We start from the raw sequence: 14,300 nt of genomic DNA on the forward strand, positions 1-14,300 counted from the left end.
CTGTCTGCTGGATGCCTGTGTAATGAATAATTAGACTGACCTGTGGTTGAATTCTTGTTAAATTAGACATTTGTAGTCTAAAATTTACCTTTGCTCCAGAAACTTTCAATGGGGTGTACTCATTTTTGCATCACCCTAATTTGAGTAAAACTGAAAAGTTTGTTCTCTAAGTTATATTATTAACCTTACTTTCATGTTATAAGTCAAACAGATGTTATATAAAACTTAGTCTTGTCAACATTTTGAAAAATGTTTTTGTGTTCATTGAGATATTGTTTAAAATGTTACTTTTCAAAGGGGGTGTACTTATTTACGCTGAGCACTGTATGTGGGTCTATATTATGTTGTATATATTCTGACATCATATTTACGAAGGGACATAATTTTTTTGACCACATGATTCAAAGAGAGTGGCCAATCTTTATCAGACATACTTCGAAAGAAAAAGGTCATTGGTTAATCATATTTTTAAAAATATAAATTAAAGTTTACAAGGCACACCAAAAATGATTTTACCGAAATTTACTCCGTTATCTATCAATTCTATAAATTCTAAACATAGTGTTGGTAACTACTGATACATTGCACAGCTGTAACTATATATTTAGGATTGAGAGTATAAGTCAAAAAGCAGCCATAGAGAAATCTGAAATTTAGGGGGATACTCATCTTTGTATAGTTTCAATGAAATAAACTGCATCTCTTTCCATCCTTAATTAAAGTATTTTAATAATAAAATACTTTAATAAAAAAAAGATACCACTCAGCACTACTTTGTAAATAGTCCACAGATGCTTAATATATACTGTATATTGGCTAGTAATTATACACTGCAGATGTAGAGTTACAGTAAATATGTTTAGGGCTTATGCTTGAATTAAAGTACCATTTGAATTTAGTTACTTCTAATCCATCTATACGTGACATTCTTGGGAAAGTGAGAACAAAGTAGATTTTCAAAAGTAACTGAATGCCAATCTGACAATACTAATGTTCCAATGTTCCATTCTGTTGTAGCTCAACATGACTGCTGTACATGGTTCTTCATTTTCATTTGAAATTAAAAGCAAAGCTTTGTGTGACAGCTATAGAGTGGCTCAGTTTGTATTCCAATATAATGGGCTTTCCGAGGTTTTTAGAATAGAGAATTTAGATGTCAAGTGAGTTCAAATATGTTGTTGTTCTACAGCATAAATTACAAAGAGTCATGATTCAAATGTGAAGTTTGAAACTTAAAAAAAAAAATGTTGCTACATAAGAATATAAATGGCAGTCCAATTTATCAAGCGGTCTTGCTTTATAGCTTAAAATTAGGTGTCTTTAAGTACTATGTACTCTCTTCGATATATCTGTGGGTACAATGCACTTGTGTCCATGTTGCAAAACACTTTTGCTGAGGAGTAATACGGGTAAGGTTAGGGACAGGTTTAGTCATATGGTTATGTTAAGGGATAGGGGTAGTATAATTAATGTAATTACATGTAGGTAATGTTTTTACAAAGTACAACATAAAAACTTGTACACTAAGTGCAATCTATTGTGCATTGATTAATTTAAATGTACATAGTAGTACTTAATATAAAGTGGGTTCCATCATGCATACAGTAGTTCTTAAGTAACAACTTATTAGCAAGCACACAGTGGTTTCAAAGTTCACATTAGAGCTATTACTGTGTGTAATTTATGCTGTAGAACAAAATGGTTAGTGTTAATGTTAACCGCAGATGTTATTATATTCAGAAATTGAAAACTGCCATCTAAAGTCCATCTGCATCCTTTAACTGTATTCATAACCTCTTTTGGTCAGATTGAGTGGTGAGATCATTCAACACTGTCACACAAGAACTGCTTTAGCCATGAACAAAACACTGACAGTGACAGTCAGACAAATTGCGACATTCCCTACAATGCAAATAACATTCATGAATCATTTCCGTGGTGATGTAAACAGATTTTATGATCCGGCACAGCAAATGGTTCCATCTAGCTACACTGTCCCCGTTTCGCAAAATGGAACCTTCTCCTATCGGCATCTTTGCAAAGAGAAAAGCGACAAGCTCTTCTCCGGGCGCAGGGTTTCCCCCAGGTATGTAGGGTTGATTCAAAAACGAAGTCAATGCTTGGTCCAGTGATGAAAATGATCAGAATGATAGAGATAAGTAGGACATTGGTCCACTAGTGTACTTTCTGCACCAGAGTTCAAGGCTGGCACTTCTTTGACCGTCCGCTCGACTGCAGTTCTTCTTCTTCCTGCCAGTGTCTAATTTGGATCTTCCCAGCTGCTTGGTCAATGGTGGGCCGGTGGTGGGTCTAACAGGACTGGCAGGGCTGGTTGGGCTGTTGGTGGCCGTTGTTCCTTCAGGAGTTCCCTCAGTGATTTCAATGCGTGGAGGCTCCATCAGGTCAAAAATATTGAAGGCAGCCGGTTCAGGCTGACACATTACTGAAGCGTCTGCAGTGTTTTGTCTCACCAGACCGTTAGCGCCAGTCTGGACGCCAACAGACACCCTCTCGCTCGACTGAGTGGAACTGGTGCCGGTGGCAGCCTCCCGGCACATCGTCCACATGTTATAGCACTGGGTGAAATTAAAGAAGTTGCTGTTGAAAGTCTTGAGCTCTCCGCAGACATCCCTGCGTAGCTCCGCTAGCTCGTAGCGCATTGCTGATATCTCCTCTTTCCACTGCATGTTAAAGGCAGCCACCATGTTTGCCGACTCCTTGAAAGCCTGAATAGCCTGCGGGACGGGAGGATCTGGTGGGGGCTGGGACGGGGGCGGACATGGGACTCGGTAGGCATGCGAGGAGGTTGGAGGGACAGAGATAGCCGTGACCGTGGAACTGGTACTGTGTTGACTACGTGCAGCATTTTCTCTTTCAAACCTCTCGATTTCTTGATAAGCTGAGGAGCTGGCGCCATCATCGTCCTCAATCATTTCCTCATTTAGCAATGAGGTGCCCTCCATTGCATCATACCCCTCTGGAAGACAAATTTGAATATAGAGATAGGAAAATTCAAAGGGATGAACAGCTGTGGAATTCTGCGAAGCCTCTCACTTTATCTAACGTCAACACTTGTTTTGTGTCTCATAGCAGTATGTGAGTAAAGGCCCTGTACACACCATTCTCAACTGCTTACCATATTGGTTTCTGGTAATAAATTCAGGAACTTTCGTATGTATCAAATATGGAGAAAAACAGAAGCAAAAATATTATGAATTAGATTTTTATTTCATCAGAAAAAGTAGTAGGAAGTCTGTTCTGCTGTTAATGCAAAAAAGCGATTCAGTCTCTTCAGAAAATTTGGACTAAATTACTCGATTCATATGAATTAGTTGTATTATCTCTTTATGAATTTTTTGAAGCGACAAAGGGGTAGTTACATGAACTGTCAATGGAGGGACAGAAATCTCTCAGATTTTATTTAAATATAAATATATCTGATTGTGACAAGGTTTTAACGCAGGGGTGTTGCAAGACCTTTTTTACTGGGGCACGAGCCCCAGTAAATATTACTAATAAATTCTAACGTGTTAATCCTTATGAATCATTTTCTGATATTTCAGCAATCAGTCATGTGATTTCTATCAGCTGTTTAGAATCAGAACTACCGATGCCAGATTTGCGAATGAATCACTCTTTGATCTAATTGGACAAACAGGTTTGCAAAAAAGTCTGAAGTTGTTCACGATTCAGTTTGATTCATTTTGAAAGTTCACTCACACACTGAATTGTTTGCAGCGGTTCCTCACACTGAAATAGGAATGGGATATTTCATGTGTCAAACTCCGCTCCAAGAGGGCCACTGTCCTACAGAATGTTCCAAAACACCTGCCTGGAAATGTCTAGTGATCCTGATTTTTTATTTTTTTATTTTACTTGATTAGATGGTAAAAGGTTGGATTAGAGTTGGAGCTAAACTCTGCAGGACAGTGGCCCTCGATAAATTTGACACCCCTGAGATATATCCTAAGACAGAAAACAAAAAGAGCACTGAGTGAGGTTGATGTTTACCTACATTCCATTGTAGGAAGCAAAACATCTATCTTTCAAATGTCTTCTATCGTTTGATGACAACAAAGAAGCGCATTATTGCACATGCAGCTTGTGAGACAATATCCATGGGCACACTTTTTTGATAGTGGGGCTGTGCCCCTGTACTGATGAAAGGCTAGAAACACCCCTGATTTAATAAAAGTGTTAATTTGAAAAAATAATTAAATTTTATTGCAGTCGAGCATACTGTGTTGTCAGGGTCTTTCACTTTTTTACTCACATACATTTAGCCTTCATATGTGTGTTTACACTGCCTTCTCACTCGCGTCATAGAATATCTCATCTGTTCAGCCTTTCCATCTCTTCACAGCATAACTATTAAAAAAAAACAATAGTTCAATACTATTAACCATCCATTTAACAAATCACAAAGCATTGTGGCAAATGTGGAGGATTTTAGTTTTTTTTTTGTGCAACAGAAAAGATGAAAAGGCAATAAAATGTCACGCAATCATTCAGGCAAGGAGATATGAACCCTATTGAATATGTTAAAAGCCCATCTATCGAGCTGATTGGACCATGTGGAGATTATAGGGGCGGGATTAAGAAGAAACACAATGCAATAACGGCGTTATGTCTTTGTGAGGGCTGCACCAGGCAGAGGCTGCAATCCCACTGTCCATCACAGCTGAAATCTTCCACACCAGCTCTTACTTCCAACCGCATTTTGCAGGCCACGTTTGTCCTCCAAGGATGCCAAGGTTGGTATAAAAATGAAGAAAAATGTTAAAAGTGACCCAATCATTTTTTTAAACATTCTAAGAAAACCTATCCATCCATTGTCTATAAAAAAAAAATGTAAATTTAAAAATAATTGATTTTCCCATTCAGTCATTTACAGGAATGTTCCGGATTTAATTTAAGCTGTAGTGACAGCATCTGTGACATGATGTGGATTACCACAGAATTTTACCTCATCCCTCAGTTTTTAAAAACAAACCAACAAACAAAAATGCTTTTGCACATACAGTAATATACTTACAATGAATTTCTGGGGCAAGGCATTGCACCAGTATAAACAAACTGTTGCAAAAATATCACCACATCTGTAAACATTATACATGTTAACATGAGACTAGTGTGATAATATCATTAAAAAATAATAATCTTCCTGTTTGTATTTTTTTTTAAACTGTCTTGCCCCATAGACTTTAATTGTAAGTGCATGTCTTACTGTAAGGACATTTTTGTTAATATAGTCAAAATTATTTTCTGTGGTAATCAACAGCATTAAAATAAAATAAAATAAAATAAATAAATAAATAAAAAGTTGTGAAATGCCTTTCATGGAAAAGCATTGCTACTTTGGCAACTGAACACTGGTTGTCCCTGATCTGACCTTTAGTTATATGTCTTTCAAAGGACTAGTCCTGATTTAGTTGAGAAGGCAGTGCAAAAACACACATATCCATTGAAAGATGTATGCGTGTTGACATTATAATACCTGTGATAGGCATCCCTCCAGCTGCTCTTTTCCCCTGGATCTCCTTCCTGTGATGGCTGAGGTGCCATGCCGCCCTCCCTCCCTTTCCACCATCACAGAACACCCAACACCTTACTCAATATTTCCCATTGATTTTAGCGGCAACTAAATTTAGCTTCATCTACTTGGTGAATCTATGGGGTATGCTTGATAACATTTCTCTGATAGGTCAGTGCTTTTGAAGTGCTTTTTCTATTAACTATAGAACCAGAGAGCATCGATACCAGAATTAGTTAAGTTTTTAAAGGTCTTTAAGGGAAGAAAGCATCTAATTTAGCTTCTAACACATAAACAAAGTATGGTTCTTTTTGTAAAACCAAAGTAGTACAGGACTGCTGAAACAAGAAGTCCTCCAGAGTGAAACAGAGTGGATGAAATCCTTTTGAGACAATGGTTTTGTCCTACAGCCGGTTGACTTGAGCTGACAGGGATTGCGTACAGAGCCATATGTGGTGAAAGCACTTCAGCAGAGTGAGACGGTGGGATTGGAGAGCTCTCCTTTCTCCTTAGAGTCTTCAGTGTGTTGTCAGTATGAGTTTTTGACAGTATGAAGGTCCAATCAAATCAAACTCCAGTTTGAATAAACACAAAGAACCCCACATTAAATGAAAGAAACAAAGTTTGACTGGAGTGACCAAACAAATCATACAAAACAAATGAGCATTTTGGTTTTAAAAAATGTAAACAACTGAGAAAAAAAAAAAAAAAAAAAAGAGCTATTTTTAATGTCACAATATTTGACATCAGTTTGTGGTTTTTCAATAGGGTTCATAGCTTTACTCCATGTGTACACCAAACACAAGCAGGGGTGTTGGGGAGGGTGTGGAGACAGGCATTCTGTTTGCACAAAGAAACTGTGACACGTGATGCACTTTCTGATGGGTATGTGTTGCACAAAACTCCACACCTGCTCTGTCAGGACTTCTTAAACTCATTTAGGTTGGGGAAAATTACTCATTAGTTAGGATTAATGGTAAAACTGGATTAGGATAATAGGATTTGTTTTCAGCTCCAGTTTTTGAATTCATAGAGAGATTATTAAATCATAATACACTAGCTAATTCAATTAGCACATTAACAAACCACTAAAATTTCACCTCTGCGACAGGAGAATTTCTCACGTGCGATATTACAGTGAAACTTAAAATACGGCATACGGCCTATAGTTAAAAGACATCTTTAAGAAGTAGAGTTTTGTTCTAAAATATTTAAATATTTACTTTTAAAAAAGACTTACTGTATGCTTGGTTTAGTGTACAGAACTAACTATATCTAACAAACCGATTCAGTTTCATTAAAAATATTATGTCTTGAACACTTATTAGCATTTGGTTTATGTAAGAATGTGACATTTCTTTCTGTGAGAACTGAACAAACAAGTGCAAATTGCTCTAATTTTTGTTTTTTTAAGGATAGACATTTTAATTAGATGCTAGTTTTTCATCAAATATATTTCAACTACTTTTATTGCACTTTTCTCTTTGACCCCGCATTGTGAATTTGTTTCCACTCACCAATGTAGATGTTTTATGCAACACGTATCACATAAAATTGTTTTTGTAGTTCACAGTCATTGCTTTGTGCATTCAGGACTGAAAAAGTTAACTAAACTGAACCGAAATATTTATTTTATTTCAACTACTAATCCATTTGCTGAATATAGAAGAGAGAATACAACCATTTGCCAAAATATAAAGTCTGTGAACACGTCTAAAACCTGCCCAACCTAAACCTTACTCTCTGTTCTGCGTGAAAACACTTCCCCATGGTGTGACGCATGCTCTGGACAGCTGCGCTAGTTAAAAGCATGCTTAGTTGTGTCTTCAGGAGTGTGCGATGTCACATATTCAGCTGCCTAAGTCCCTCTGACCCCCAGTCTAGCCTCTCAATACCACCGGACCCAACCAGTCAGAAGCCTAGAAAAGGACGCATGACTCGTGCAAAGGGAATTGCAGGCAACCGTCTTTCAACACACAGGGAGCACAGACGCAGAAAAGCAAACACACACAACAGACAGGAGCCGACGGAAACAACATTCAAGTCAGTCATCTCTCAAGCACAAGGGAATCCCACTGTACATATGTAGGTATGCCAGAGTATGTAGTTCAGCATGTGCTGAATGTATGGCGAGTATGTGCTCTAAGCCTTTTCTCTCTCTCTCAGGTGGGATTTGAGGCATACGGTTACCTGTTGTGGATCTGAGAGTTGAAGTGACAGTAGAAGATGTCATTGAAGGCAAGCAGTCGTCATCTTGGGAATACCCAGCCTGAATTGCACGCAGGTAACTGTGGCTTCGAGTGCGGAAAGAGCCGGGCAGGTCCAAGGCCTCCACGGCCTGGGATTCTACTTCACTAAAAACGGACTCGCAAACTGACTCAAACTGGCCATTGACCTCAGTCTCACTCACCTGAGAGACAAAAACAGGAATAGCAGTCCTTAATTTTTCCTCTTCCTTTCTCTTTCTCACTTTGATTCTTCCCCTTTGCACAGTAAATATGAAGGAGTGTTAGCAGGAGGAATATACCACTGGCAATTTCCGACCTTGAACGTCTCAGTAGAATTATGTCAAAAAGCAACAAGATAAGAGAAAACATTTCAGGCTGGAATATCATCTCATAATTGGTAAATAAAGAAAAGCAGATTGTTTGAAGAACTTTTGGAGGGAAAAATGACACAGTCAACAGTCAACAGCAGCAGACAGCAAGAAAGGTTAATGTGCAAAGATTTTCATAAACCAAGCAAGAGAATAAGAAAAAAAAATCAAATCAAATCAATATTAAGCTAAATTATATAAAGATTCTAAACTTCTATATAACTCTAGCACTACAACAGATGTTTGAACACTTACTCTACCCTAATTAAAACATTTTTCAACATAGTTATGGTTGGCATGTTTCATAAAACCTCCATAAACATCTCAATTGTAACCTACTCCATCAATAAAAGCCCATAAACAGCTACCTACCTAAAGCCCGAGTGAACTAACACCACCATAGCTCAACAGACCTTGACTTCAGCTTTCTACTATCCTGTTTTAACAATGGCTTATATGAACAGAATTGAGCAAAACTGACATTACAATTTAACATTTTTTGAAAGCCTTATTGCCTCTCTAACCAAACGTTAAAACAATTATGTTATAAAATAATTATCTCCAGGTCAGCCATCTAAATCAAGCTGGGTATTGAAACATAGTTAATCAGCTCAACCTATGGCCCACCAGCTATAACCAGGGTGACCAAATACTGGGTCTCATTGGTCCTGTCAAATGGTAATTTGGGGGTGTCAACCACCTAAACCATCTAAATCAAGTTGAGTTTTGAAACACAGTTAATCAACTCAACACATTCCCCAATCACTTAGCCAAGGCAGTCTACCAATTCTCATTGCTCTCTGGCCGTCCAGCTGGCAGTTATGGTGGTTAACCACCTAAACCACCTACATAGTTTTGGAACATAGTTAATAAGGCCAGCCTATTCCCCACTAGCTTAGCCAAGGTGGTCTACCAACCCAACCAGGTACCAGGTGTAGACCAAGATAGCCTACCAGGTTGTATTTGACCCCAGCTGGTAGTTCAGCTGTTCAACCACCTAAACCATCTTGGACTAAATTTGGATCAGCTGGATTTAAGTGGAAAGCCCTCAATCAATAATAGATAATTTGACCTAAAATAATATAAAGTCTACAGCAAGTCTACTCTTCAGCTCATCAGCTCGAGTCACAATCTGAGGAAAGAGCAGGACATCTCAGACAAGAAGTACAGCTAAAGCCCTCTGCTTGAAACCACTTACTGTAAGTAGATTGTCCTTGCTTGTACCTGTGTGTCAGTGCCGTGTGGTGTTGCAAGTGGTTGGACTCACCTGGCTGACACAGCTTGCCTGACTGAAGGTACTGACTGCACGCATGTAGCTCTGGTTTCTGGAGCGAAACTGTGGAGGGTTGAAGTTGGTTGCTGGGTCCAGAGACACGCTGGGGTGAGGGCGCATATCTCTCGCTGTTTGCAAGTGGTAGCCCGGGCTAAATGGAGGGAACAACCAAAAACTAATGTAGCCAAAGTGTAGCCTACTCAAAATTAGATTGAAGGGTCACTCTGGAATAACCATCAATGGTGAACTTTCGGCAAACTTTAAAGATATGATTTCAGATAAAGTGACTTAGTTAACAGCTTTACTGTCATGAACCCAAATGTGAGAAATTTCAAGTGCAAACCTGTAGGCCATACATGAAAGCAGATAAACACAACATTTAAGATGCTGCAAGCAAACTATTTCCCAGAAGATGCTAAAGAAACATCATACAGTATGGTTTGGATTAGTGTTTGGATTAGTCTTTATGTCAAAAATAACTCACTAATGTTATCAACCATCTGATTTTTACTATTTTTCCTGGACATGAAACAATAAAAGGTTATTGCTTGGACTTTATATTGTATGATGGCCTAACCCAGAAAGCCTGTCATGGGAAAGACATACAGTATAAGACATGTTACATTGAGGCCTCAGAATACATAATTTCAATGCTTCTAGTCTCAGTTCAGAAACACGGACAGCAACTATCTGTCAGCAGAAAATGCCAGGCAACCATATGGACAGGAGAGAAAGTGTGGAGAGAGCAAATGACACTTTTGAAGCCTCTAACACTTCTTCACTGCCAAGACATCTCAAACATCAACAGCGTTCCCTTCATCCTCAATTCTCTCATCAGCAGCTAATGTGTGAATTCTCAACTACTTTCATAGGAACATAAAAGGAAAAATAAGCTTGATCTGAAATCCTTTATCCTTAAAAGTGAAGTTTATAATTTCTGGGGCATTAGAATCACCAAACGTAATAGTAAAAATAATTACTGTTTTCAAGAAAGTTTTGTTTTTCTTCTTACTACTATTGTTTGGACAAACAGATTCCGTTCCCAAATGAACATCACTGATTGAGCCAATCTTGCTATGTTGGCTATTTGGGATGCTCAAACGTTTTAGGGAAATCAGCTTTTTAAAGGTTTACAAACGGCCAGTGCAAATTAAGGCATAGGAGAAAGTGTTTTGACATTCAGAAAATTACTCACTTCACCTTTAAACATAATCGAAAAGATAGAGACACAGTCATATAATTTCGTCCTACCCTATATGGTATCACCAAACACTCAAGCAAAGACTTTGTATCTCATTTAAATTAAGAAAGAAAGAAAAGAAAAGAAAAAAAAAAAAAAAACATCCTGCCAGGTAATGTATGCCTCTTTGTGCCCTCCTACCCCTTAATGAATGATCTCCTCCCAGCCAACATAATGCAATCCAACTGTACTAAAATAACCAAAAATCCACTTACAACAACAATCCACTTACAACAAGTTATTCAAATATATTAGACAGTAAGAGAATTGCTAAGAACTCATGAAGGAAATGGCCAGAGATGAAAATTCACATTTATGAACAGCACTACAATATATAATGAGCAGAGATTTAGAAAACAATTGTGCATTTAATGATCAAAATAATCTTTTTAATGTAGGCTAAACCTTTAGAAATGCAGTCAATGAAATCCTGTGGGTGTATGCCGCATTTTAATAACGTGTATGGAAAGGAACAGAGATCATGATACGGTGTAAGAATGTAATAAAACAGAAGCTGTGATTTAAGTCTGTAATTATCTGTAATAATAGACACTAATTCAATAGTTGTTAGCTGATTAATTAGGCTGAATTTACTGGAACAGAGAAAGTAACATGAAAGTAAAACACCAACATCATTCGCCTAAACCACAAAATAAAGAGCCACGGCCAACAAACTTAAGTCTATTAAATGTCAATGGTTAATCCTAGGGTTAGTGTGGCCTGTGGACTGGAAAATTATTGAGATCCCTTTAACTGTTGCCTTCAGCAAGATACCAGGTTATTCTAGGACTGCCATTCCTCAACAGAGGTACTACGGATGTAAAACATCTGCTAAATGACACATAACTAAACTAATATACCCCAGCGTGATCAGATAATGGTGATTAATAGACCTTTCCTAATGAGTTTTCACATGAATATCAAAGTTAGGAGAAAACCAAGAAAAATAATGTCAATATATGGGGCTTTTTTCATTTTTTGAGCTTGACATCCTGATTCCCCTTACTTTTATAAAATAGATCAATATTTTCTGTTATACAGAATAAAGAATGCCATACATGTTTGGAAAGACATGAGAGAGAATAAATGGTGGAAATATTCATTTTTGGGTGAAATATTTGTTCAAAATAACCTATTAACCAGCAAACAGGAAAGATTAATTTATTCTAAAATTATTCAATTAAATATTGAGTTTAAAAAATTAATTAATTATACCACATAGAATTGTGGGTAATGGGTAACTGACATGATTACTGATTCTTTTTCCTTGCCAAATGTTCGCTTAGAACACAAATGTAAAAATGATTGTATTTTACTATGTCATCAGCAGCTATTTGAACCCCAGCTTATGGGTTTCTGAGTGTGCAAGATTTATAGGCAACAAGGTGCGACACAGAGCAACTATTTTGGGAAATACAGCGTTTGTTGGTGTCTCTGGATCAACCTAGACACATTGTGCCTCATGTTGTTTTCCATTTTCAGCAATGTCGCCTGGCACTTAAACAGATGCCCTTCTTATTGTCTGGACAATGTCTCTACACGATCCTTAATCTGCACAGAGATGTAGGCTAGCATTAGAGAAGTTACTCCAAGAAGTAGTCAATTGCCAATAACTTTTCTAGACTTGATTAATTGCTATAAAATGACTTCACGAGTTACACTTTCTGAACAGTTCGCAATTTTACTATTTTATATACCTATGTTGCTCTATCAAGTGCTTTAACAAATTGCTTGGGCTATTTAATGTGATTAAGAGATTTTCCCCACCAGGGAATAACTTACATTTCATATTTCTATTCTTATCTGTAAGTGTTAAATTAAGTCCAAGTAAAAGTAAACCCATTATTTTCATTCTTTCATCTACTGTCTGCACATACAGCAAAGCAAACAAACCTTAGTTAAGTAAATCAAGTAAATCAAAGAATAAATTAAAGCTGCAAGAAGCGATGAAAGGGCCCTCGCACCCGGGGCTCACCGCCACCCATAGGCCTTAGAAAAACAGTGAACAGTGGTCGACATGCATGCAAGCGAGTAAATACAGGAAAATTATGGCAAAGTCATTTCAAAGTGCCACACTTCCTGCTGCCAGCAGGTGGCTGCTTTGAATATAACTGATTGTCATGTAGATGTCAGGCCAGGACTATTATCAAACGTGAAGTTTGGAGCAGATTGTCTCCAGCATTGTATGCCTAAGTTACAACAACTTCCTGTTTCATGGCGAAACATCAAAATTTGTCAGGCCGCCACGGACACGCCCTTCAAGGAATATTCATTTTGTGGCATTAATCGCATACATTAGCACTTAGCCAAGTGATGTATGATTTAACATGTTTCTAGTATGTTTGGTACTTTGTGGCATATTGAAATGTGTTTCTGGGAGTGAATTACAGTGTAAAGCATGTCATTTCCTGTTGCCAGCAGATGGCGCTATGACTAACTGAATATTGGCATATAGATGTCTTTAGGTCAGGACTTTTATCACACATGTGAAGTCTGGGGCAGATCGGACATTGTATGCCTGAGTTACAACAGCTTCCAGACAGACTTTGTCAGTCCGATACGGACACACCCTTCAGTGAAAACTCAAGATCTTCGCAATTTAACCTCACTAAGGCCTTAAGATTAGACTGACAACATATGGTGTTTATCTGGTTTAATCTCTATGAGGAATTAATCACAGTGTGAAACATGACATTTCCTGTTACCCACAGGTGGTGCTATGATTGTAACTGAATATTGCCATGTAGATGTCTTTGGGCCAGGACTCTAATATAACATGTGAAGTTTGGGGCAGATCGGACATTGCATGCCCAAGTTACAACAACTTCCTGTTTCATGGCGAAACATCAAAATTTGTCAGGCCGCCACGGACACGCCCTTCAATGAATACTCAAGATCTTCACAATTTAATGTCTCAAAGGCCTTTAGAATAGACTGATCAAATATGATGTTGATCTGATTAAAGCTCTAGGAGGAGTTTGTTAAAGTACAATGTCTGGAAATGGCAAAAAATTTTGCAGAGGAAACTCTATATCACTTCCTGTTGGGTTTTCAGATTTTGCACCCAGGGACTTTTTTGTAGGTATTGGGCTGTTACACGGGTCTACCAAATTTCATACCTGTACATGAAACTTAGAGCGAGGGGTGCTTAATTGAAATTTTGTAGGTGGCACTATCAAGCTATTGAAACTATGTTTCAATACCCAGCTATCAACATGCCTTTCCAAGGCAATGTTTTCATGATGTCAGTTGTATGCAGTGTCAGAGTCACTGTTGTTCCAAACCAATTTCACTCATACAATTTGGAGGATAAAGGTTTTTGACAATGTCAATTATCAAATGACACTAAATTATCATACTATTTGCTTAGGTGGTTGCTGGGGGTTTCTTTTTTTAATCTTTATCAGCCTGCAATGTGATATAATTTGTTAAAGTTTGAGCCATATTGGCTTAGGCACACATAGCATAGTCCATTAGCGTTAAGCCATTCTGCAAAGCAGGCCCAGGCACACATAACAGTCCACTAGCATTAAGCCATACGGCAAAGCAGGACCAGCCACACATAGCATAGCCCACTAATGTTAAGCCATTTGGCAGAGCATGCTCAGGCACACATAGATAGTAAAACATATGGTCTCATGGCTCTTCGGAGCAGCAG

General features: G+C 37.9%; 1 protein-coding gene across 1 annotated transcript in view; it reads right to left on the reverse strand.

Moving 5' to 3' along the window:
- Window positions 1-310: 310 nt before the first annotated feature.
- The window catches only part of LOC125278998 (disks large-associated protein 2), a 63,891-nt gene continuing 49,901 nt past the window's right edge, over window positions 311-14,300 (reverse strand). Inside the window, exons 4-6 of the mRNA XM_048208451.1 lie at window positions 9,397-9,553; window positions 7,724-7,943; window positions 311-2,977 (exon numbers count right to left, since the gene is read on the reverse strand). Of these exons, the coding sequence (XP_048064408.1) occupies window positions 2,142-2,977; window positions 7,724-7,943; window positions 9,397-9,553 (1,213 nt within the window). The 3' untranslated portion in view covers window positions 311-2,141. The remainder of the gene's footprint in view (window positions 2,978-7,723; window positions 7,944-9,396; window positions 9,554-14,300) is intronic.

Source organism: Megalobrama amblycephala, linkage group LG11 (genome assembly GCF_018812025.1).
Source record: "Megalobrama amblycephala isolate DHTTF-2021 linkage group LG11, ASM1881202v1, whole genome shotgun sequence".
NCBI lineage: Eukaryota > Metazoa > Chordata > Actinopteri > Cypriniformes > Xenocyprididae > Megalobrama > Megalobrama amblycephala.